Below are 27,514 nucleotides of genomic sequence, written 5' to 3'. Positions count from 1 at the left end.
CCATGCTTTGCTTTGTACTTACACTATTTCCTGATTGCAATATAACACTCACTGTAGAGATGGGATATTCTCCAAGATCACTGGTGGCATACCCAGTGGTGTATATCAACATTTGTAAATTTGACTCAGTGTTAAACCATCACACATGAACTTCATGAGCAAAGGGTTGGTCTGTTTTCAGAATAGGAATTTGTTGATACCTTCAGCAATTTCTCTGGTTTCACATTCCTTTGAATTTTACATCATATTTACTTCCCACTTTTTTTCTTCCACTAGAACGGGGCAGTCCTTACCAGTTTCCATTCACTTCCTCCTGAGTGTGTTGTAGAATTTTATGTTAACATGCATACTCACGATTATTCATTTAATGAAAAAAGGGCAAAGCTGGTTTCCCTCCTCCTATTTTATTCTGATTACCCTTTTCCAGGTGTACAGCTGTTGGTTGGAGCAGGACCAGCCTGTGCAGGATCCTCCTCGTAATATTGGGTTTGGGATAATTCTGACTTGTTTCTGTAGTTACACCACAATCTTGTAATGCTGGGTTTGGTTTGTTGTACTATTTTGCTCCTATGGGTATTTTAGGAATTTATTTTGATTCCAAGTTGCTCTTGTGCACATCTTTTTTACCTGTTCATATCAGTTTAATTTTCTCTTTCAAGGGCAAGAACATAACTATTCTGGATGTAGTGTAGTACCTTACATGTGCACTTTTAATTTGTTTTGTAGCAAACAAATTCATTCTAGTTGATTTGTATCCCCTTGATTTTAATGGGGAGCACTTACACCAGCCCTTCCTCCTTTCCATTGTAGGATTTTATCTTTATGTGAGATAAGGTAAGATCATATCAGAATTTAATATTTTTCTTAAGCTGAAAATGTATTTCCAGTAGGTACTTACCACTTCTCACACAATTTCTGCCCTTCCTCCCGATTATTCTTTTTTGAGCCTTCCAATTCTCTAAAGTGAAGATTTAGGGGGAATAGTAGAAGAAGAAACTACTTGTGCCAATATAGGTGATGCAGTGTAATGGTGGAGAGTAGTCATGTGAAATCTACATGTTCAAAAATGGAGTGAAATTGATGGGCTATATAGATTGGGGTTGCTGAGCATGAAAATATTGTTACTAATGCTTAGAGGACAGAAAGAAGATCGAGATAGCTTTGTTTGAGACAAGGTAAACACCTGTTGGAAATACATTTTCAGTGAAAGAAAAATGTAAACTTTTAAAATATTTCCTTAGAAAATTAAGAACTTAAAATATATATTAAAATTTGATTTTTTAGCTACGTTTTGAACCCAAGTTTATTCATATACGTTGATCATAATATTTAGTTGCATTTTGAATGTAAGTGTAAAAGGTTATGACATGCCCACTTTGGCCTACCTGATGGGAAGGGGTTAGAGTTTGTCACATATGAACCTATGCTGTGTACATTATTTTTACAGACTTACTTATTTACGTTCTATTAGTTTTGCAAAGGAAACTAAAAATGATATACATTTGGTGTCATTCAAGACTTTTATATCATTTGTCCTGAACAGAAATAACAGGGTGATCTAATGAGATACCCCACTGCTTTCGTATGGAAGGAATATAATACGGTAACAATACAAATGTAAAACATTGAAATAGACCTTTGGTTTGCAAAAAATATAGCAATTAGAATACCTGGCTTTTAACAATGTCAGTTTTAAGCTTCTATACATCTTCCAGCATCTTAATTACACTTTACAAATATGGTAAATGTTTCATGGTACACTCTTTCCAATATCTCAGGGATTACCTTTCTGAAGCACTGGATAATTCTATTCTTGAATTGATTGATAGTCTATGGGCTTTTGGATTGTACTATGTCCTTAAAGTAAAGAATTTCATGATTTTATATTGTAAAGAGATTAAGCACTTTGGCATCATTGTTCATTGTACCAATAAAAAACAAAATACTGGAAGAAGCTTTGTTGGAAAGTTGTGTTATAAGCTGTAAGGTCTTGTATATTATTACTGAATTTGAGCTGCTTAAATCAAGTTGCAATATGAATGTGTGCTTTGTATGTCTAATGTGACTATTGTTAGGTGCTCACTGCTCAAGTTATTATTAAAAGTGAAAACATAATTGCTTTTAAAAGATTCTTGGAAACTAAGTTTCCATTTGCATAAAAAGAGAGAACATGTAATACCAAGTAGAGCTAAAGTTATATATGACAATTTTTTCCTGTGTTATGTAGCAGAAAATGTTTCTTATGATCTAAAAATAACATGTTAAGAGTGATTTTTTCTTTTTTTTACCACTGCAGATGGTTGTTCTACTCCAGTTCTCCCCTGTCTTCAAAGTATAGTAAAGGTATGTTTTAAAGTAATATATTTGATGAAGGAAGTAATACTGTGAATATATTATTTGAATTCATTTAATAAATTTTAAGAAAATTTTGTGAAAAGTTTCTTTTATCCTCCTTCTAAAGGAATAAAGGTATTTTTCTAAAACATTTATAAGGCTAAATGCAATATTCTGAATATTATCCTTTTTTGAATATGTGAACAAGTCACTAATTTGATTAATAATTTGCTTTTATCAACAGTTAGGCTTAAATCTTTTCAGGAAGGTGTGCTGTTTCCAAGAGATACAAATTTTCATGAATGATTCTTACATAGGGATAAAATACATTAAACTTTTTGTTGACTTATTTTGGTCTTTTCATCAATATTAAATTGGTTTGGAGTAACATCTCTTTTTGGATTGTAGAGAGAGGGAAGAAATTTATACCTTAAAAAACATATAAGCCTTACTTCAGGGCTAGCTTTCAATCAGTTTGAAAGGTTGTTGACTAACTGACAGAAGCTTATATCTCAGAGACTTTTACACTTATATCTTTGTTTAAAAATGTAAGAAAAATATTGTATAAACAGTACAATTGTGCCATCTTGTGTGTAATAATATTGAAACTATATATATGTTAAAAATATTTAATACTTATTATCATTGTTTTTTCCTGTTCCTGTTTTTTAACTCATTTTTTACCCAGTTAAAAGTTGATTTATGTTCATTGTTTTGAAATGACTGTATTATACAATAAAATCTGCTCTTTTTTTTTATAATTCTGTGAAACTTGGTTACTTATTCCTGTTGTCATGAAAATAATGCAATAATGCTTACTTTTAATTATGTGTTAGTCTCCTGCAGGTATGATAATTTCTTCATTGATCTTATTTGATTATTGGGGGTGGGGGATGGATCATGGACTTGGAACATTTCTGGACTGTGTTGTTATTTCCAACTTTGCCATGCTTACAGGTTCTTAATTTTCAGAATATCCAGCTAATTACAAATTAACTGTAGGGTACAAAAGTCAAGTTTCAGTAAAAATTAAGTTATTTTGGTATTCCCATGAGACAAAATATAACTGATGACACTTTTGCAAGTGTAACAGGTTCTCTCATCATTCCATAGGTGGTTGGAAAGTATGTGTTCAAGTTAACAGATTAAGAAACAGATTAAAACAAAATTCAGAGTTAAAAGAAACGGAGAAAGGTGTAAAAATTTCTTTCACTGTAAGCCTTTCATATTTTTTCTATTATCTTGAAAATCCATGAGATTCGGGAGGCTTTGTTTTCTTCATTGTTACCATCTCCACTGGGCTCTCCCTGGATTTGGCCCTGAAGCCCCTAGACCTCTAACTTTTAAATCTTTTTTTTCTCTGCCTCTTCACGTACCTACTTTGGTTTTGGTTTACAAAAAATATTATTGCCATTGTTCTTCTCCTATTTAGAAGAATTGAAAACTGTATGTATAATTAAAGATGATGATGATAAAGTTTGTGAAAAGCTTCTGAGTTTGGTCTCGATTCATAATTATTAAATATTCTCTTCATCCAAGTCTTAATGGTTGGTATATTGACAGTTGCTGCCACTTATTATCAGGCTAACTAGAGAATAATGTTTTATTACCTAGATGTTTTTGTACCTCACATCTTATTATAATAGAGCAATGATATGGCCATTGCTTTATCTGTGTAAGTGACTGAAATAATAAATAAAGTGGTGCCATCTTTTATGCTAAAATACAACAAGATCTCAATGCCAGAAATGATGATTGAGGCTTGTGAAGTGTGGCACTCTCTGTTGAATGGTTACAGAAACAAAAATCTACAAATAATTTCACACTTTGGGTGTTCAAGCATTAAACAATTAGAAACAACTATGGTATGTGCAACAACCATTTCTTTGTAACAGAACATAATTATAAATAAAAGTACTCTCCTCTCAACTTTTGCTAGGACTACACACAAGAGTTTGATTGTGTCTTTACTGATGTGATGTTTAAATGTTGTACTAAAAAACTGGCTTTCTTAAAAACATTTTTTCAGTAAATGGTGGCACTTTTAATATATAAAAAATTACAGTTAATATCGGTAAAATATATTAAAAAAATCTTTAGAATTGCACATTGAATCATTTTGGTGTAATCAGTTGTGTAGGGCTGAAGAACACAATCTGAACACTTTTCTCTTGCAGTACTTCCTACAAAAATTACTTTTGTAGAAAATGTCTACTTTTTCTAAATTGTTTGCAGTAAGAATTGAATACTATGATTAGTAATTACTAACACAAAGAATATGTATAACCATTTGTAAGGCAGAGTTCCTATAAACAATTAAAAACTTATTATTTTTTGTAGTTTTAACAGCTGGAAGTTTATACAGATATTTTGTTTATTAGTGTGCTTTAGTTGCAACCAAATTCTGATTTTGATGTTTTTATATTTTTGACTGTTTACATGGGTCTTTATGTTCCACTCATTTTTTCTCCTTTTGTCTAGAATATATAGGTGGTATGTAACAGGTCTTTGTGAATCATGTCTATTTTGTACTTTTTGTAATTGAAGATCTTGAGGTCTTTTTCTCACTCGTCATGTCCAGTTATATTTCATTTCATTTCCTTTTTATGATGTGATTTTAATTTTGTTTTTTGTCCACCAATGTCCTGCAGTTTATAGTACTTATCCATACTATAAAATATTGCTTTATTTAGCTTTTGTGCATTTAGTATCAAAATATTAGTTTCCAGTGGCACAACAGTAAGTTTGAAAGCTTGTGATGCTAAAAACCAAGTTTTGTTACCCCTTTTTGGCACAGTACAGATATTTATTGAATAACTTTGTGCTTAATAACAAATAAACCAAAATCCTTTGCCTACATAGTGATCCAAAAGTAATATTACTCATGTGTCATAAAGTAAAACATTATTTTTCAGTAACAGCACAGGAAAGTGGTAACAGCAGTTCTGACAATGAAACAAATGTATCTGTATTGATATATTTAGTTCTTATGTGTGCATATGTTTACAGTGTGATATTGAGATAGAGATTGTTGGCAGAACAAAATGTATTTTCTATCCATCTCTAGCCATCCTGTATAATAATGTTAACTATATTCTTAGTGAACTGAATTAATAATAGAATCTCCATATCACTAACCAAAGCTATTTACACAAGGAGGTGCATTTTTCCAGTGTTAAATGATTTGTTAATCAGTTGAAGAATGATTGATCTGTGTTTGTGTCTTTGACTATGTTTTAAATTGATCCTACTTTCAGAGTTCAGCTTTTCCTGTTTATTTTAATTTTTCTGATTTTCATAATTTTTTGAACATTCAAGTTAACTTTGTTTATTTCCTTTTTGTCTAGGGCTGGTGCATAAAAACATAAATGCTGTTAATATTTGCTTAAGCTTGCAAGAAAAGACATCAACTCCATTGAGTGTATTTTACTCTTGTTTCACTAAAGAAAAATCGATGACATGTAAAAAGTGGCTGTTTTTGAATATCCCCGTTTATTCTAAAGTTGTAATCAGTTTGATAAATGAGACTGAAGTCAACATTGGATGCTGTGTAAAAGTATGGTATACATAGTTCTTGTCTTTTTGATAGGACTTACATGATTATCTTTCTTTTCGTTTGTAACGCTGAAGATAAGTTTTGTTAAAATACCATATTTTTAAATCAGTCTTCAATTGGTAATTCCTTGTTGAGTTTCAAGCATTTATTAAGCTACGTGAAATTTGTTGTACTTAAGTGCAGTACGTTTCTCGACGTGAATGGCACATCCTTTAATGCACAGAAGCTGTTTGTTAATTAGTTACATTCTTATTTGTTTAATCTTGATGCAGCTTGCATTACCTACTCAGTAACTGCTTCAACAGAGTCATTTGTTGTTAGAAGTTCCTTCTGGGTTGAATTCATCTGTGATTTGTGATGAATGATTTTACTCAACCATGTTTTTAGTTCAGATGTTCTTCTTTGTTTGATATATATCTTTGAAACTATAGTACTTACGTGCCTTATACATGTCTGTAAATGCACTCTCCATTCTTTACTGCCTTTGATATAGTCAATGGTTGAAAGCTGATACTGAGATTTTTATTCAGTGATGTTGAGAAAACCCACTTGTAGAGAAATATATATGTAAAAATAGCTTGTTTGGGTTGAAAATATTTTACATAGAGGAGCAAACAACGTTTCGACCTTCTTCGGTCATCATCAAATTCACAGGTGACAATGACCGAAGAAAGTCGAAACGTTGTTCACTCCTCTACGTAAAATATTTTCAACCTAAACGAGCAATTTTTACACATATATATTGAGATTTTTATTACTTTCTGAACTAGTTTACATGTAGATTGAACTTTTGTTTTTCTACTTAACTTGTAGGATAAGTTTCTTCTTCATTCAGATGTGAGATCTTTGAAAATGCAGGAAGAAATCCCTAAGTGGAACTCACAAAATAACCAAACTTTGGGAGAATTGTTTGTGGGCTTCCTAAATTATTACAGTTATATGTTTGAGTAAGTAAATAGTCTTTTAACTACAGAATATACAGTTTATTTGAATATACAGCGTAAGTTTTAAGTCAATTTTGACCATTCAATAATGTAGTGTCACCACAGATAGACTTAAGGTTGAAAGAGACTATATGGCAGCCTTTTCCAAAGAAAAATATTTATGTAACAAGATTATTAAATAATACAGAACCAAAGTACATGTTCATGTCAAGGCAGGGATTAATCAGTGTTCTCTGGAGAAGCAGAAGACCTCACTACATTTCAAAACTATACAACAAACAAGAGTAAACCCTCATTCATAAACCATAAAAACCATTGCTATGATGTTAAAAGTATTTCCTGTTAATATTAACATGACAACAAGTACTTGAAGCTGTTGAAGGTAAAACATTTATAAACTTCTAGCAACAAATCCAAATCAACAGTTTCTGTTTTTTTTCATTTGAAGGACATTGCTAAAGAAACTGATATCTCATTATTCCTGTGAACAAACATACCTTTCAAGTCATTGTAATGGACTGTTATACTTTTCAATAACTTAAGTGGAGATTTTGAAATCAGTGTCCATGTAGAATGGAGACTTTGTGGAAAGTTTGTCAAGACGTGTGATCTATGAAATAATTCACTATTCTCAAAAGAAGCTAGTTGCAATGGAATTGCAACAATAAGTAATTTTGCATAATCACAACCATCAAGTTTATTATGGATAATGATAAGAGGAAGTACAGCCAAGGACATTACGCGACCTATATCATGATTATTATAAAAATATAATTAACTTTTTGTAGATATTATAAAAGTGAATTAGTTTTTTATGTTTAATAAACTTATCTAAAGACTTGGTAACTACGGAAATTATTAAAGTAAACATAATTGTTTCATCCTTTACATTATTAAATGGAATTGTATTTATCAATAAAATTTTAAGATAATTTGAAGAAGTGCATAAAATCTTTTGATATTAAGGTTTCCAGTAAGTCTCAATTCATTTGAGTACTTGGTGTTGATCCAGTTTGATATAATCAGCTGAAATGCCAATAGTAATTGAAATATCAGAATTTGATAATAACTTTTTATTAAAATTGACATGTAAATATTTTTCCTTTTTCATGTATTACTTAACATTAAATTGTGTTGTATTGTGTCCATTGTACTTAATATCTTCCTGTACAAGTATTGATATTAGTTGTGAAATAACTTTTAATGTTGTAGCAGCAGTTGCATATGTTAACATTTGTAGTAAAACAGTTGTCAAATACTTTTAAATAAAGAGATGTATGAATAAGTTTTCATGTAATTTTAAGTTGAACTTTCTCATTTTCAATGTTTATAGCTTCAGTAAGAAGGCCATTTCTGTTCGACTTGGTTGCACTGTACCAAAGCATGTGGTTATGTGTAATAAATCTCCAAAAAACAATGCAGGACAGTGGAAATTCATATGTATAGAAGGTAAGGATATAATATTACAGTCCTAGGGTATAGTAGTACACATTTATTTAGCTCTCTCACCATGGGCAGGTCTAAATGCATGTGGAAACATTTTTAGAGCTACTTTCAAAATTTAATTACACTACTTTATTATCATGAGATATTAATAAATTGGCATGAAAAAGTAGTTGATAAACCAAATTTTAATATGAGTTTGAAGTTAATGTTATAAGGAAATATTTAATATTTGTTTTATGGGAAAATAAGACTTGCATCTGTCCACCTTTTTGAAGCAGACAACAAATTTTACAAGAATATATGAAGTATAAACCCTCTATCTATGAATTCAAGGATCTCTCCTGAAAATAATAAAACCATACCATTCGTCTAAATGATTGTTACATGACCCCCTCTTAACAATATTGGCCAAAAGTAGGTGGATGAGCTTTGATTTCTGTTAACTGCAGTATATATGCAGTGTCGTTTTTACATTTTTAACAAATTTTCTCAAAAAAAAAGAAAGAACTTAAACATTTAGATTGGAGTTTCTGTAAGTTTTGATTTGATCTTGATGTTCAGAACACAAGTATTTTGTTAAAGGATGCAGCTAGTTGTCATCAAGAGAAGAATTATGCTTATATTTTATTAGAGTATCAGTGCACAGGAAAGTGTATTGGCTAAATCTGAAGTATATGATTATCAATGTGTCAGAATAGGCTGTTGAAAATCCTGGGATTAACCCTTAGCTTCATAATAGAAGATAAGAATGATCTTTGTCTATATTTTAGTTTTATTTAAAAAAAGTGAATACACTGTATACATACCTTAAGGAATAAAGCACAACTAAAAGTTAAAGATCTTTACAGCCCATTAAATAGAAACATTAATCAGTGTTTCATACTAGTTTGTCATCTTTTTTTTATATATTAAATCATGATCATATATGGATCTTTTTACTGTTATGGCATGTACACATTACAGCTACATGTGCATTGGAGAAAGCTGTATTTAAATACTCTTTAGTATAGACATAAAATTAACTGGAAGAACAAAATGCTGGAACTACCTTGCTTTGTATTGACACTTTTAATAATTTTTTTAGTGATTGAGAAGTATTAAGAAATGGGAGGAAGAGCAGACAAATAGAAAATCCTAATTCCAGAATCTGTACTTAGACTACAAAATCACTTACAACATTTATTTATAATATTATAATCTAACATTGTAGGGTTTTTATTCACTTGTTAGATCACAATATTACAAATCATTACAAAACCATAATCAAATCGCATGTGAAGTACAGAAATATATCTTTGCCCATCCTGCGGTTTGTATACTGTATTTGCCTAACATCTACATCCTCTAAATACATATTACATTTTTTTTTCTGTATCCTGATATGTCACATTTACTATATTAGCAATGTAGGGTAAAATGAATGGTCTATTCGATAACTGATATCAAATGTATAATTATATGTTTAATGGCACTGTAAAAACTTGTGGAATGTGCACTTGTACTTCTACATATAGGATTAAAAAACTTGCATATATTAATTTGTATCATGCAGTGTATTACCTCATGAAAATAATGATTATAATACTTCGTTTCTTGTAATAACATTTAACAATTGAATAAAATAGGTTGTCTTGACAATACTTAAGGGTATTTATTTAGTATAATTAAATATTTTACTTTTACAAATATTGTTGTCAGTACACACTGAATGTCTTTTATGATAAAATGTGTTACTTTGTGTATTTCATCTTTACAGAGCCTTTTGACCAAACTAACACAGCTAGATCAGTTTATGTCCAGCTAGCATTCAACAAAATTCTAAATGCATTCAGAACTGGTCTTCAAATTATTTTGAAAAGGAAAGATATCTCTTTACTTATAGATGTTTGAAGTATGAAACCCTCTAGCCAGACAGTTTTCTTTTTAATGTCTTTTTCTTGTCATATCTGTAATTTGTATGAAACTGTGTGCCTTGTAATTTTTATTTTTCTGAAACAACCACTACATTTAAAAAATGTTTATGTAAAGATAGTAATGACTCAACATAAGATTGTTTTTATTACCCTGGTGTCACAAAATATAATTTTAAAGTGAGAACCAGTAGAAATGTTATTAATTAAAATAAAATAAAAAGAAGTATTATTCCTAAAATATAATTGTTCTTTTTACAAGTAAACCTATAACTATATTCATTTAACCTGAGTGAAATTTGGGAAACATGTTTAAACAAAGAGCATTAATGATCCTTCTATTCATATATTTATTAATTTAAATTTTTAAAAAGCTCAATTAGATGAAATTTATTTTCTTTTCTTAAAACTGTACAAGTACAATTTTTGATCCCATATATACACTAAAGTAAGTGCTTTAGGGAAGAAAAGGTTTCATGGAATATATTTTAGCTTATTAGAAGTAACATTGATAAGATTGTGACTTTTCTGGTTTATTATTTTATAAAGAATTGACTAGAAAAAGGTTTCAAGAAGTTTATTCAATATTTTTTTTATCCATTAATGTATGTACAATTGTTTCTTAAAAAGCATGAAATACATTGAATATTTTCTGTATATTTATTTTTAACAATCCAGATACTGAAGACTTTTTGTAATAACGAGTCATGTGATAGTGATTCTCTCATCTTTGTGTGTTTGTGTGATGAAATTTTCATTTCTTTCCGTTGGTATTACAAAGTTTTTAGGACTTATTGACATTATTCACAGATTTTCTTGCACATAGTAATGGAATCCAATAATTATAGATTTATACAAAAATCTTTTCACACATTGAAGGATTGGTCTTAGAGGGTTTTTTATTTGTCTGTATCAGTTAAATTCTTGATGGCTCTGATTTTTTATCTTTAACTAATCATTCTAGGCTTATTGTAAATTTAAATTTATCCTAGAGAATATTCATAAATAGACAGAAAATATATTTAATTATAAGAAAAGGAGCAATTTACGAGTTGAACTGACTTTTTTTTCAACCTCAGCTTATGAATGAGTATACTAATGTACAGAGCCTTTGTTCATCATTAGCCCTGGTTAAAATCTTAATATAATTTAAATAGATGACTGCTTAAATTCACTTGGGCTTTGCTTCAATACACTTTCTTAAATTTGCATTCTTTTTCACTCATGTCAGCAACATTCTTGCAGTGGAAGCAATTCCATTTTGCTTGCTACAAGGACAAATAAATTGATAAACCATATTTGTCCAATTTACCTGGAAAGGATCATTTGGGTTTGCATCTAAATTCTTTAGAAGTTTTTACAGAATGAATGACAGTTTGTTCAGTTTACTGTTGATTATTCTACACCAAATTGCTGCCATCCTCTGTTTTACAGTATTAGCTGGCCCTTAGGTACTTGATTTTCCATGAACCTCTCTATCTGCTTCATAACTAGTAATATGTAATACATTTTTTTAGAAATTTTCTATAATAGATTTCAATTTGATTTAAATCCTTATAACCTTATATATCTAAAAGATATAGAAGTGCTGAAACATTTAGTTTAAGAAACAGTTCACAGTGAACATCTCTGGATACATGCGGTTTCTTTGTTTGTACTAACATGTTGAAAACAGCTTTTCTTGTCTGATTAACTTTCTTGAGAATTCCTTCTCTAAAATTACTATTATAATTAAATGTAACACCTAAATATATGTATTAATCAACCACTTGTGGGGTCATATCCCCCCCAAAAAGTGTTCTTTTTTAACTTTTTCCATAACATATGAGTGACTTTAGTTCTGCTGGTGTTGATGGTAAACTTTCATTGTTTACAATAATTGAACACAGACTGTAAAGCATTTTCATCTCATTAGGGAAACTCAGCTATGACAATTGTATCATTAAAGTAAAATAATACAAAATTTTAAATACATTTCAATACCTTCATCACTGAGATGTTCATTCTTGTCTTCTGACAATACATTTAGTTTGTAATACCAGCTAAAAGAAATCAGTCATTTAAATAAATTGCAAACAGTATTAAATATAAAAAAAATCTGACTTTTTACTGTTGAATAAATACATGATTTTAAATTTTCATTCATAACTTTTAATTATTTTACCATTCACACCATAGCTTATAAGCATTATTCACTAGATCAAAATATTTCTTGTAATCATTGAAAGCACAATACATTTTTTTGTTTTCTATACAAATAAATGTTAATAGAATCAAGTACAAAAGTATGATTTATGAGAGAAAATTATTTCTAAAGCATGCTTATTCATCACCAAATGTACCCATGGTCTCTAAGAAGTTTGTAATTCTGTAGTTAAGAGTTGTCATAAAAGTTTATCTAAGCATCTTAAGTTATACCTTTATGACTTTTTTGGGTTATTTTCTTAACTTTATTTTTTTAAATAAAGAAACAAAGTTAAGAGACTAACCTGTTGATATTAAACCAGTATCTTGCCTAACCTATTCCATTATTATTATATATATATTGTTTTTATTATATATTTTTATTTCATCTGCTGTCTTAAGTTTTACTTTGACATCATGGTTAATTTGTTTTTTGATTTTTCTTTAACTTTCTTAACTTGTACACATATATTCCATGCATTCAATTTCATAACCTTCATCAAACCATGGTTTGAAAAAAAATTTGTTTGGTTTATTATTTTTGATTTTCTCCTTTTTATTACAGAACTCTCACTTCTTTATTTGAATTTATAAATGAATTTCTGAGATTCCTGCTTAGAACATTGAAATTAACTTGACTAAGATTTACCTTTAGAAATTCTAAACATGTGATAAGATTTTCTGTATCAATTTCATTTAATTGTAAATTTATAAAATTCTGATTTAACAGCATCCCACCTAAACACAGTCATTTTTTGTACACACTGTATCAATTACTTTAAATTCTCAAGTATCACTTCAGTAACAGTTTGACTATTTTGAAGAATTAAAGAAATTGTGCAATGTACATATGACAAACAAGTATCTGGAACATGAGCACAAAAGTTTTATATTTAAGAAAATGATAAATAAGATAGAATTGCATAATCAATACAACTGTGGTCCAGCATGTCCAGGTGGTTAGCAAGCTCGACTTGTAATCTGAGGGTCACAGGTTAGAATCCCTGTCACACCAATCATCCTTGCCCTTTCAGCTTTGGGACATTATAATGTAATGGTTGATCTCACTATTCATTGGTAAAACCCCTCTTTGACTTCCTTTTGCTTTTTAAGTTATTTTCAACATGAAGGATGTTAGTTTCCACATCTCTTTTTATGAATTTAGCTACTATTGTTCTTGGCTTGTCTGGGTCTTCCATTTTAATATGTGACTAGTGCTAATGCCCCAATGATTCATACCCCCACTGATTTCTTTAGCTATTTCTGCCGCAATATTGTTGGCAGGCTCCCTATCTTCTTTACCTGCCTCTGCTAATTATATTCTTTCTTTTTAAATGCTGCTTTTGTTTATCAAACTAGTATTCATAATTCTGAATGATGTTTGTAGCAATGAGTGGCCATGTGTTTAAATTACTTAGTTTTGTAATCACAGGAATCACCACTGCTACAATAACACCATATCTTTTGTGAAGTGACTATTTGCCTGACATCATTATCAATACACCATTGCATCCTTGATCAATTCATCCACTTTAAAACTTATTTCATTGTCAGATGCCATGTCAAATTCACACTAAGCTGACTAGTAAAGTCACATTATACTCACTAAACCTAATCTAACTTTTGTAAAATTTATGCCATAAAGTTCTAACTTAAATATTACTATTATTATTTACCAGTCTTATTCATATTATCTGACCGTAAGTTTGTTAACACAGATTACTACAATATAAATATTAGATGGTTCCTAAACAGATTTAAATAAAATGTTTCAAAAACTTTAAAATGTCTTCACTTCTAATGACAATATTGCTATTTTTAAAATTTTTAATACTGATAAATTTTACTTTCTTACATTTAAAAGTAGGTGAAATTATTAAAAGAATTCAATAGCTATTCTAATATTTTGTAGAATGGGCAGCAACTGCCTGTTGTGGAGACCCAAGTGCAGAGGATGATGTTTTGAAAGTCTTCTGCCTTCAAGTTGGTGTGTGTGTAGGTGCTGTTGGTCTTTTATAGTGTCCTGGTGGAAAAGACCGACAACACCTATACACACACTGACTTGAAGATGAAAGGCAGAAAACTTTTAAAATGTCATCCTCTACACATGTCTCCACAACAGGCAGTTGCCATCCATTCTACAAAGTTTCATCATGAATACTCTGCCTAAACAATCTATCAAAGAATAGCTATTCTAATAGTTTGAGTTTCTAATATTACTGAAAAAGTGTTCAAATTAGACCAAAATGATATAGACAAAAACTAAAAAACTGTTTAAAGTGTTGAAAATAATTTTATTAGATACATTAAACCAAGGACAACCCTCCCTCTCAATGCCTCAACAATAAGCCTTGAAGGTATAAAACCCTAAAAATTAGCTTTTGATACCCTTGGTGAGCACAGTACAAGTGAATCTTTGTACAGTTCTGTGATTATCAACAAACAATTCAATGAAGAACTAAGAGCTTTTTTTTAATCTTGCTCAAACTAGAATGATAACAAAAGTCTCTGATGTCTTGAAAATAAGTTGAACTAAATACTGCAACTTAACAAAAATTCTTAATTGTAATTTTATGATGAAAAGAAAATATTAAGTTGTCTTTATTTTATTTTTACAAGTTACTTATCAATTGTGTTTAAATAAAATGGTTAAGATTTTAGATTATTATGCATATAAAATGAATGCTTTATAAACATTTGACAATATCAAGAAATTCTTATTGAAAAATGGCTTTTCTATTTATTTTATTAATTTCATAAATTTGTAAACATTTGAACAAGTGAAACTAGTGAATTATAAATCCTTCCATTAGTTTAATTTCATTTACAGCTGAGATCATACATTTTAAAACCAGGATATTGTTTACAGTATTTTTTTCAGATATAAAGATCACATATTTTACTGGAAATATCAAATATAGTTTATCCATCAAGGTAGCATAGATTATATTAAAAGAAAGCCACTAACATGAGTGAAAAAAGCACGAATTTAAGAATGCTGAATGAATCATGTTTATTGGAGTACACCCTAGATGAGTGTGATGTAGTCATCCATTCAAATTACTTTAAAAATCTTAACAAGGGCCAATCATGTACAAAGCTTTCATATTAAAAACAGCTTGGTTATATGTTGCAGTAAAATAATTACTCAAATCAGTTCAAGATAGCTAATAAAATTCTTATTAATTACTTTGTATTTGGTGTGTTAAGAAAGAAACTCATGAACATGTAAATTTGTTTCTCTTTGTGGCAAGCACACACATTTTGATACTTCAGTTTCATTGTCTGTACAAACATCACTGTGTGTAAAAAGAGTATATATTGGAATGGTGGGTTGTTTTACAAAACTGTAACATTACCCAGTAGTATCTAAAGTTCTCATGGATGGATGTTGTAGAACCATTTCAGATTAATTTTTTTTCTTACATTGTGTTTCATTATTTAATTCAAAATGTTTTAAAACATCATATTTTTTTTTATGTGATATAGAACATTTATCATTATCTTAATTGTTCTCTCATTAAAATGTTTAAAGGGTTTATTATTTTATGATGTAAGTGATGATTTAGTAATTTTTAAAAATGTTTCTACACAAAATTTGGTTACCATGTGTAACTGTATTAACTTGTTTTATAAACTAAAATTGTCCTCCAGTGAATTAGTTGGTATGTTTATAGACAAAATGCAAATAGCATGTTACATTGCTTTGTGCTAAAACAACTACATAAAATGAATCTAGTGGACTTTTGTAACTGAGTAGAAATTACATAATATTTTAACTCTTTAAAATCTAAGCTTTAAACATTTAATTTTTTCTGAATTTAATGAAAATATTACAGACAAGTTGACTAATTGGTTAAGTAACTAGATCTGTGATCAAAATTTGAGTTAATTACTAATGAGTAAAGTAGGAATAATTGTATCTGTGTATTGTTGTCACCAAAATGGCACGTTTATAGAGTATAAACTATTTGTAGGTCACAATTCACCATTCTGTTGGATCCCAAATTAGTAGAAGGAAAATTAGATTATTTTATGTTACTACTTATTCAATCAATTATAAAGATCAATTTTAAAGTATGTGGTTTGTGTATCTTATAAAGAATTTTGTTAACTTTGTTAAACAACATTTGGTGAAAAAAAAAGTAAGATTTATATACTTCAATGAATACAGTAGAATAAACTGAATACCTATCTTATTTCTAGATATTCTATCCAAAAGCTAACCTACTCACAACTCACCATTGGTTGGACTCTCATAATCCTTGTGGACTGATTCAGACTCTATATTAATGTTAAACAAAGTTATAGTATGAATATATTGCATTACCACTATATGTTTACAACTACATCTGAAGCAACAGAAAACATTTTGATATTTCCATAAACAAACTGTTATTATGAGACTTATCATTGTGATTAAACCCAGCTGTACGAAAGAATGAGTTCTTATGACAAGTAAGCATTTTTCTATGTAATATTTAGAATACTTACAAGACTGATTTTTTTTATTATAATGACTTATCATAAAGATACATGTGACAAATGAAGAAGAATTAAACTGACAATTGTTGCTTCGGTCTTTTTGTATACAACCATACTACTCGGCATGTGATTTGTATACTAGTGGCATTTAAATAGATACAAAAGTTTAAATTTATAAGGCTAAAGCAATTTATAAGTTTAACTGACTTAGTTATGTTTTTAGTCTGAGCTCATGAGTGAGATCTCTTTTTATACAAAGGTTTTGTTCATCATTGGACCTTGTTTAGATATTAAAATAATTTCAGAGTACAGCTACATCACACACACCTGTGGTCTGCTTCAACACACCTGCTTTATTTGACTCTCTTTCATTTACAGCTTATTTCACTCATATCATCATGTCAGCAGTTTTATTACATGTACATTAGATGCACTGTAAAAAAGGACACGTAGATTGATAAATTCCTTTTTATGTTTTCAGTTGAAAAATACAGTCATTATACCTGAAGAAATATTTCAGATGACATCCTGTTTTTTTTTATCTGTTTATAATTTTTCATATCTTAATCAGTGCTATTCAAGATAACATTGTTAACTTTTGACTAAAGAAAAGCAGAATTAACTTTAATCAAAGTGATCATGAACTTGGAAGAATCAGGGAATTTGAAAAAGGGCTCAAAGATTCAAGGAAAATATTAACAAGAAAAAATTGTTCAAAGTCTAGAAAAATTGTGAGCTTTCAATTTTTTCTTGTATCTCAGAACCTACACATGTACACACACCATGGTAATAAGCATGGAGTGAGGTCTATTTTATCAGAATGCTATGCAGGTTCCTAAGAAAATGCATTCACACCTGAAACTTATTGTTGATGTATAAGCACAGGACATTATTACATGGAATGCACTTGGTTTTCCAACTACTGTATTAAAAAAATTGAAATGGAAGATATCCATGATCACAATTAAGGAATCACTGCAATACCTTGCAAGAAAATTGTCCTGGAAGCAGAAGTAGATAATGTAGCGTGTCCAAAGGTAAGGAGTCCAAGACTGAACCCAGTACTCTTAATGTGGTCTAACCAGACACCTATACAAAGTTTTGCTGTGATGAATTTGTATTATACAGGCCACATATTTCAGATGTTTAGACTAAAGACTTTAGCATTAATTATATGATTAAATAGACTTAAAGTGAATCAGGAATGCTATCTTCATAATGGATTATAACCTAAGATCCATAGGTCACGATGTGTGTGTCTGCAGACTTATAATGCTATAAACTGGATTTCGATACCTACCCTGAGCATAACACGAATAGTCAGTGTGTAGCTTTTTGCTTAACTTCAAACAAATACCTTTACACATATCAACTACTGATACTTTAATTTCAACAAATCTCAGATTTATTATCATTTCTAAATTATTTTGGTAGAATATTATGTACAACCAATGAAAATGTGACAGTAGCGTTTTTTGTTTTTCTCTTAATGCAATGAAATATTCTATTAGTTTAATGCACGTAAACTATTAATCTTCAATTACACGAAAACTTAAAATATTTCTGAGGGAAAAAATTAAATAATTCAAGCCGAACGTTTCTCAGTGGTTAGTGAATATGGAAAATATTAAAAGTTAACATTTCAATTACACAGAACATTCTATATAACTTTGAGTAACAAAGTATCTGAAGGTCTAAGGTTCACGTCACGTTAACATATTAAAACAAAACCACTCTCTGAATTTCGGGAACGTTGATGCATTATAAGAGTAATGGCCAAATACTATTTTTCAGTGAGGATGTCAACTAGTGGCCTTTTTTCTAGCCAGTCGGTTTAAAATTAGGGATAAACAATTAGAAAATTCATTGTATTTAATTTATATTTGTTACTGACATTACTCACTCACTGCCTGGTATGGCCAGGCGGGTTAAGGCGTTTGATTCGTAATGTGAAGATCGCGGGTTCGATTCCCCGTCGTACCAAACATGCTCGCCCTGGGAGCGTTGTAATGTTTCAATCAATCCCATTATTTCGTTGGTAAAAGAGTTGGCAGTAGGTGGTAATGACTAGCTGTCTTTCTTCTAGTCTTACAGTGCTACATTAGGGACGGCTGGCGCAGATAGCTCTCGTGTAGCTTTGCACGAAATTCGAAAAACAAACAAACAATATTCACTCACCTCAAAAGCTGAATTAGTATTTGCTGTCGGATAATTGAATCAGAAAGAATGAAACTTGTTTCAAAAGGTGCTACTTATTATTGTAACTACTGAAAGTTACTTTAATAATAAAACTATATAATTTGCAAGGATCTTAATGAAGACTGACGTTAAGTTCAATCCCATTTTTTGATGGTAAAAAGAAAGTATAGTGAGTGTGTTTTCTTATAGCAAAGCCACATTGGTCTATCTTCTGAGTTCACCGAGGGAATCGAACCTCTGATTTTAACGTCGTAAATCCGTAGACTCGGGAGCAGAAAGTACAATTCAAAAGCTAACTGTGCGTATAGTGTAGACTAAGTACCTTCATTCTAAGCAAATCCGTTTTAACTAAAAAAAACTTTAAAAACTATTTTATTCTGAAGATAAAGCAACTTATATGGTTTCGTTCAGTAAATAGATACAGAATTATAGTACACTGAAAAACAAAAACATTTATGAATATTTTAAAGGTCACGACTGAGAAGTATGTGTGCAAGGCAAAGTTAACGTAGTTTTAAAACAAGAAATTAAACTTCGTTACGAAACGAAATATTCCGACGTGAATAAGTTATATTAATATGTTGGCGAAATGAACTGATTTACAACGAAACATTCTTAATTTAAAGGAGTATGTATTGTTATTACTCCTAATTCTCTTCCTTTTAGTTTTAAAGCGTGTAGCCGCCCAGCAAACAATGCATGCTAGACTTCTGTGGATTATAATTTCGCAAATATTTCAGACTTCGTTTGTTTTGTTTTGAATTTCGCACAAAGCTACACAAGGGCTATTTGCGATAGCCATCCCTAATGTGGCAATGTGAGACTAGAGAGAAGGCAGCTAATCATCACCACCCATCGCCAACTCTTGGGCTACACTTTTACCAACGAATAGTAGGATAGACCACACTTTATAACGCCAACACGACTGAAAGAGCGAGCATGTTTGGTGTGACGGGGAACTTATATAAACAGAAAACAGTTATTATATTTAATAAAGCTCCACTTATATCAATAAATTTTAAATTACTGCAATGTAATAAATATTAACCTCGTTTTTATTTTTTTTTTCGGCATACATTTTACACGGTTTAAAATTACCTTTTATTCAAAGTTTTTTTTTTTAAATTACATTTATTAACCAGTTATTGTTTGTTTTTTGAATTTCGCACAAAGCTACTCGAGGGCTATCTGTGCTAGCCGTTCCTAATTTAGTAGTTTAAGACAAGAGGGAAGGCAGCTAGTCATCATCGTCAACTCTTGGGCTACTCTTTTACCAACGAATAGTGGGATTGACCGTCACATTATAACGCCCCTACAGCTGAAAGGGCGAGCATGTTTGGCGCGAAGGAGGTGCGAACCCGCGACCCTCAGATTACAAGTCGCACGCCTTAACACGCTTAGCCATGCCGGGCCCTTAACCAGTTATACGCTTTGCTGTTCTCAGAATTAACAACAACAATAAAAAGCATAAAAACTACAATAACACGAGTGTTTACGAAAATTGGACTTTGTTTTTGCAAAGGTAAAGGCTAATAGTGTTATAACTATGAATGTTTGTTTACAGAGACGAATTCAAATCCCCCAGTGATATGTCTGTGGGCTCATGTCGCTAAAAACCGGGTTTCGATATCTGTGGTGATGGAGCGCAGATAGCCCATTGTGTAGCTTTGTGCTTAATTCTAAAGAAAAACAAACATAGATTCAGTTACTTTGTCAAATTTATTTACTGTTCAAATTACTAATTTGTCTATTTTGTTGTTATTGTTCACAAATTTTCTACCAAAATTAGCATTGACAGAAAACTACTATTCATGAAAAGACTGCATTATTTTAATTGCTCAGTTTACATTACATAAAGCTACAGTTAATTTGTAAAGCCTTTTATTTTGTATATGTGTTTGTAAGTTCGATAGTAACAACTGATAAAACATGTCATTTCGGATCATAATCAAAATGGAATACTAACTTATTTGCTTCTACCTCTCCTCCATACCTCATTGAAAAAGTATAGAATTATTATATTATTTCTATTGGTAAAGAATTGAGTTCTTTTTGTACTGTTTTTTGCACTGGGCCAGTTATTGCATCAGCAATAGTCATCTTGAGTGAATTTGTAATGAGATTAACAATTATCTGGAGAACTAAATCCATTGTCCCTAAACCTTGCACATCTACCCAAAGATGGCGGATTTTTGCGATTTTAAACGCTTTAATAATTGGTTTGCTACCGGTTTGAAACTCTTGTCTAACTTGCAGATATACTGAAATAGAACGAATCGAGAGGGAAGCATGCCCATTAGGACCAATACCCATGAGCTTAGCTGACCAATCATAACCTCCTGTGAGATTGCTAAAACCTATATTGACTTCAACAATAACAGCATTATCTTCATAGGTTATCAATACGTCTCCTGTCCGATGAAGAGTGGACAAGCCACTCAAAATACCATTAAAGATTCGAGCCTCGCCATGGAGGAGAAAAAAGAGTAACTTTTTCCGAAAAACTTCTTTGTGATCCGGAAGATTAAAGGGGTCCATATTATTTTGCTTTAAGTGCATGGAAACTCGCTTCAGTGTGTCATCAAATATGGTGGTTGACCCAGAATTGATAAAACCCTCTGGAATTTGATGTAACTGTGTATTCAGTTCCTTGCGTAGACTCTCCCTTACTTCTTCCAGTATTGATTGTTTCACCTGATCAAAAATCATCCCACTGAGCTGGTTAAGAAGACTATTGCTGATACTTGACCAAGTTCTTCCTCCAAAAAGATTATCGAAATGTAGTTGAATATCGGACACTTCGATATCAATATGAACAGAATCCACTTCTAAACTTTGGTTTCCAGTTACAATCTTCAATTTTACCCGCCCAAGAGCAACAATGTCTGAAATATTCATCCAAAATCCTCCACCACCTCCATCAATTGAGAAAAATGTTATTGACCCATCTAACACATATTCTCCTTCCAACTTCAATGCATGTACAAACATCTTTACGCTTGCTTCCATAGTAGCCAGGTTAACTCGACCCCTCTGCAGTATCAACTCTTTCAGTCCATGCAGTTTCATATCCCACAGTTGACCGTTTACGGAATAAAACATTGTGTCGCTGCTAACATTAAAATTTGGAATCTGAAGTGGATCGTGAATAAATTTTTGTATAATCTGGCTAGGGTTGAACGTACCATCTTCATTTTCTCGAGTTCTACCTAAAAATTCTTGAAGACGGGAACTCAGTACTTCTTCCACTTGCCTCCGGTATCGACTTCGTTCAGATCCATTTGAAATTTCATCTGTTTGAAAAGGAAAACACATTTTTTACCTCTATGTATTTTGTTATGTCTCAGACACTTGGTGGCAGGGCATGTATGTCCGATACAAATTGCGAAAACGACAATGTATATTGTAATTAGCGTAACAACCTTCAGGATCATAATTCGTGTTTCACAAAATACTATGATTTGTTAACTTATTTGCAGAAACGGATATATGGAAATAAGATACAATTAAACTGTACAAAGGCTGCTTTGAAAACAAACCTAACACCTATAGGGGATCCGCAGATATTTTTTCAGGGTGTAAAGTAGTGTGAAATTGTTAAGTTAATAATAATAATAATAATAAAACTTTGTAAATTCGTATACCTATCTTGAATGAATAGATAATTATGTTTCTAATTTTCTGTGGGAAGGGGGAGGTCCAATGCCAGAAAGCAGATTCTGATACCCCTGGTGAGCAGAGCCCAGGTGACCCATTATGTAGCTTTGTACTTCTAAATGTTTTAAATTGAATGTTTAGGATAATAAACTCCCATTTTTGTTTAACTTAATAGAAATGTATTTGTAGAAGTTACTGCACTCTAACGTTATTCAGAAACTTAAAAAAAAAGTTATAAAAGGAGGATCAAATATAACACATAACTTTAAAATAATGTAATATGGCTATAAAAACTAACATGTCAACGAGAATGGAGACTACAACCAAGTGGGAAATTTTGTGTCTGACAGAGAATATATGATATATAGAGATAGGGGTTTCTTTTAACGAAATTGATAAGTGGAATGCAACTCTTACTTTAGAGATGGACCCATAATTGATGTATAATTTATTCCATTTTGTTCTAAATATATTCAGTTGTAATATCGAGATATAAATACTATATGCAAACATAATATTAAATAAATACTTGAAATAAGTTACTAGATACTATATATATACAAAATTTTCCTGAACAACTTAGTACCAAGCAACACTTACCCGAAAACTGTAAAGCTTTACATATTCTTCCAAAGCCAAGAATAACGAGGAAAAAGCACATATGTCTCATTCTTTTATATATATGATTTTTATTAGTTTGTAAGATGGATAAATTGTTTGCGAAATAAATTTTAATATATTTACAGAAGCACGAAACCTTTCCTTCTTTATCGATACAAATTTCCAAACGAACTGATCATCTAATAAGGATGTCCTACTTGTGCAGTACAGATCGGGGGTTTGAAAAGGGAACGTCATGACGTAATTAACCCTCGAACCCCCTGTTATTTCTCAACCAATAAACGCAGTAACGTAAATCAACATCAATAAACGTGAACATCTTGATAATTTACGACAAGTTATAAGTGACCATGTTTTCGACGAGAAATTTATTATTGTGTCTTTAAAGACACGTCATAAGTAAAAAGAGAACTGGCCATTATAACGCACAACAGTAAAGTTTTAATTTTTTAAACTTGATATTAATACTTCACTTTTACTTACCAAAGCTTACATTACTTTTTATTTGCGAATAATGATATTTTTCCCAATATGTTTAAGAAATATATCAGTGAAAAATGAAATATATTTTTGTTTTATATTTTTAACATTTGAGTTTGTTTGTTTTTTTAAATTTCGCGCGAAGCTACTCGAGGGCTATCTGCGCTAGCCGCCCCTAATTTAGTAGTGTAAGACAAGAGGAAAGGCAGCTAAAAAATTTAAAGCTTTAGATTCAACTGTGATAATTTGTTTTTAACACATATATTTAACTTGTTTTCAGCATATTATTTAAAACAAGTGGATTATGTGGTGTCTGTCTGATGTCGAAAGTTATTGCGAACGAATCACGAACTAATAAAATTTTGTCATGTGTAGTTACAGTATCGGGCGTCGATTTTCAACATTATTTTTTTATTGGTTCGTTATTTCGAGGTTAAGCACAAAGTTAAACTATGAGCTATTTGTGCTCTTTTCGAAGTAAGATTTATAGCATTGTAAGTCTGCAGATATATTGCTGTGCCACTGGGGGAATTTTATTTTATTAAATGAACATTTATATAGAGATAGGAGGTTAAGCCATTTAATCATTTTATTCTGCCTATCCCTGATCACCACATATTGACAACTGAACACATCAATTGTAAAAATGAGTCAAACAGGAAAAATGACCTTAACCAAGTGAAACGAGGATTACTTTTCTTATTTAATAAGACTGTGAAAGTATTCTTGTTGTCTAATATATATTTGATAGCCATTCTTTGCTTATTTTTGAAAATAAACTCATGCTTTTTCTATAAATTGAGAAAAACTCGTCAACATGCGTTTTGTAAACAACAATACCAGAACTTGACACCGACTGTTGTGTTTTCACTGGTCATCTGTTCCAAAGGGAAGTTTACTCATTTTGGTTAGTTAGGTGCATTTAAGTCGTGGTGAATCAGGAGTAATAAATCAATATTGAACTTGACCCTCCCTGGTCCAGACATGGACTAAAAACCGATGTAGAACCAGGCTGATAAATCAGTCGGGGGCGTTGACTTACTTGGGTTGTTTTAACTTAAGTTCGTGATTGAAAACAGATAAGATCATACACACTCATAGGCCTGCATGACCTAGTTGTTTGGGTGCTACAGTCATAATCTGCAGATTGTTAACAGAAAATAATAAAAAAAGTTGTATAATTTATAATACTTGTTCCAACTACCATTCATCTAATCATTCTGATTCACCTTGATCCTGACCTTATTAACTCTTGGGTGAATCATTCACGAAGTTGAAAAACACTGATCTAGGGAAATCATTAAATTAGTTCTTTTTTCGAGTTATCTATGTTACTTTGCTGTTTAAGTTGGTAATACCTGTTACCAAACTTGGAAAAGTTTGCTTATAATGATGTAGTTTCAAATACCAGTGTTCTTTTATCTGATAAAACTACAGGGTATTTTCAGTTTACCTGAGAATACCGTAGCGTCGATAAGCAACAACATTTTGGTTTACCCTGTCCATGGGATATTACATATTGTGTAATTTGCTATTAGCTTGATAACTGAAAGAAAATATTGTTCCTTGCTTTCTGAGATAACTAGTGTACTGATAATTTGCTAGACTGAATAGAAGATAATCAAGTGTTTGATTGTTTGTTTTTGAATTTCGCGCAAAGCTACTCAAGGGCTATTTGTGCTAGCCGTCCCTAATTTAGCAGTGTAAGACTAAAGGGAAAGCAGCTAGTCATCACCACCCACCGCCAAGTCTTAGGCTACTCTTTTACCAACGAATACTGGGATTGACCATCACATTATAACGCCCCCACGGCTGAAAAGGCGAGCATGTGTGGTGCGACAGGGATTAGAACGCGCGACCCTCAGATTATGAGTCGAACGTCTTAACCCACCTGGCCATGCTGGGCCTCAAGTATTTGATAACAGAGTTGAAATGGGTGTGTGACATTTGCTTTCTGAGCCAGCAGTGATTTTCTCCAATGTTTTATACAACATTTTGAGACAATAACATGATCTAGCAGAGTAGCAAAAATCTGGATAGAATCCTGTTAGAACTTTAGCTAGGTGTTGTTGTTGTTGTTGTTGAGGAAAAGGGAACTTCTTCTTACGGAGTGATGGAATTCTATTCTTATTTTTATGTATAATGATACACAGTGTAGTGACGATACATGTAATTGTTTTATTCAATTGTTCTTCACCCCATCAGTGTGTGCATGTGTGTGAATACGTATATATTTTAAAAAATGTTTCATTATACATATATGTGTATACTTATTTTTATAGTGTTTTTGTTTTAGTTTGCTATAAAGGGCGTTAATATGCTTACATAATTTGTTGAAGTTTTTGTGAGTATTGAAACATTATAATATTTTGTTTTATGAATGGTTTATGTTGCATCGTGTGGAAGTTATGATTATGACCTGTTTGTTAAAGGACTCTGATATACACGTAAGTAATTTATCAATCTTTGTGTAATGTCTTACAAAGGACTGTACTAGGTTATATCTTGTGTGTAACTGTGAGAAGTTCATCGCATTAAAGGGTTTCACTTTTGTTTTATTTTATATGCTTACACTATGTTTTAGACTATACCATTCTAAAGGGGAATGATCAGTGTTAAGGGATCAATTAAATGTAATTCCTTTGCTAAAGGTCATTATATATGTTTCTATTTGGATTCAGTATTAACGGATAGATTTTTAAATATTTGTATTGGATGTTTGTTAAAAGGGTTTACTTTAAATTTTATAATTGTATCTTTCTTTGTTATGTATACTGATATAAGTGTATTACATTGATTGTAAGGTATTTTAAATTATTTCTTGTAAAATGAAGGTGCTACATTTACCACTATGAATTATTTGTAAATCAAGTTCGAAGGATTACTTTCATGTATAAATTTATTCTTTAAGGATATTTTTGCAGTTTTATATTTTATTATTTAAGGATTGTGATGTCTGTGAGATGTGTACGTGTTTGGAAGCTAGAAAGGGTTAACACATTTATTGATTTCAAAGTTTATTGGTTGTAAAAATAATTATCAGCTTGGAGAAAGCATAAGTTAAAGAAGACTGGAAATATGGTATAGGAATATACCACAGGTTTCTGTTGCATTAATATTCATTCTGACGTTTTTCTTTGTTAGTTATATGTTTAGATTTTCACATCACACGTGGTCAAGAAAATCGTCAAGTTTACCATGTCTCAGCTTATCTGTATTTCTTCGTTATTTTCAAAGTCGGTACTCTCTGTTATCCTTGTTTAGAATAACCTTGTTTCAGGACATCGACGACAATGTATTATAATGGTTGTACAGTAGTAACTAGAGGTTATGGCCCACCTATGTGAAATGAGAATGACCAATTACAAGGTAGTTCAAACACACTAGGTAAATGCAAGTTTTCGTTAAGTAGAAGTCTCGCATTTATTTTGTTTTACTCAAGTATGACCCGACCCTCATAGAGAAGTTACCGTTTGTGGTCAAGCAGGCACATCGTTTTCATGTTTAATGTGTTATTAAAAACTGCTCATTTTGTTTATCTCCTTTTGTCTACTCTTTCATTTAGCATAGTTTTAGTTAGTAAGCATTTTTAATATTATTCCATAATCCATTATCCAAAATAGCTCAAAAGTATTTTCAGTTCATCTAAGAGTACAACGGCATATATACATTATTTTCTATGGTGACTCAGTGGTAAC

The 27,514-nt window shown here is 31.0% G+C and overlaps 2 protein-coding genes across 5 annotated transcripts in view; one reads left to right on the top strand and one right to left on the bottom strand.

Annotated features, from left to right (window-relative positions):
• The window catches only part of LOC143249405 (poly(A) RNA polymerase GLD2-like), a 58,607-nt gene extending 44,447 nt beyond the window's left edge, over positions 1 to 14,160 (top strand). For 3 of the 4 annotated variants that reach the window (XM_076499201.1, XM_076499200.1, XM_076499199.1), the window contains 4 exons: positions 2,297 to 2,343; positions 6,704 to 6,837; positions 8,168 to 8,283; positions 10,037 to 14,160. In XM_076499201.1, the coding sequence (XP_076355316.1) occupies positions 2,297 to 2,343; positions 6,704 to 6,837; positions 8,168 to 8,283; positions 10,037 to 10,170 (431 nt within the window). In that variant the 3' untranslated portion in view covers positions 10,171 to 14,160. The remainder of the gene's footprint in view (positions 1 to 2,296; positions 2,344 to 6,703; positions 6,838 to 8,167; positions 8,284 to 10,036) is intronic. The other variant, XR_013027768.1, reaches the window with a different exon arrangement.
• A 2,456-nt stretch (positions 14,161 to 16,616) lies between these two features.
• Positions 16,617 to 23,496, bottom strand: LOC143249406 (uncharacterized). The gene is made up of 2 exons (XM_076499202.1): positions 23,316 to 23,496; positions 16,617 to 22,351 (listed from the first exon to the last, which is right to left on the bottom strand). Exons 1-2 carry the CDS (start codon positions 23,383 to 23,385, stop codon positions 21,075 to 21,077), a joined length of 1,347 nt encoding a protein of 448 aa, XP_076355317.1. The 5' UTR covers positions 23,386 to 23,496; the 3' UTR covers positions 16,617 to 21,074.
• Between the last annotated feature and the right edge of the window lie 4,018 nt (positions 23,497 to 27,514).

The sequence above is a fragment of the Tachypleus tridentatus genome, chromosome 4 (assembly GCF_004210375.1).
Source record: "Tachypleus tridentatus isolate NWPU-2018 chromosome 4, ASM421037v1, whole genome shotgun sequence".
Taxonomy (NCBI): domain Eukaryota; kingdom Metazoa; phylum Arthropoda; class Merostomata; order Xiphosura; family Limulidae; genus Tachypleus; species Tachypleus tridentatus.
This window is presented reverse-complemented; position numbering and strand designations above follow the sequence as displayed.

Bases quoted from the DNA above. Each gene is read 5' to 3' on its own strand.
- LOC143249406 (XM_076499202.1), bottom strand. From the start codon at position 23,385: ATGAGACATATGTGCTTTTTCCTCGTTATTCTTGGCTTTGGAAGAATA. The intron at 22,352-23,315 runs GTAAGTGTTGCT...CTTTTCAAACAG, and splicing joins TAAAGCTTTACAGTTTTCGG to ATGAAATTTCAAATGGATCT.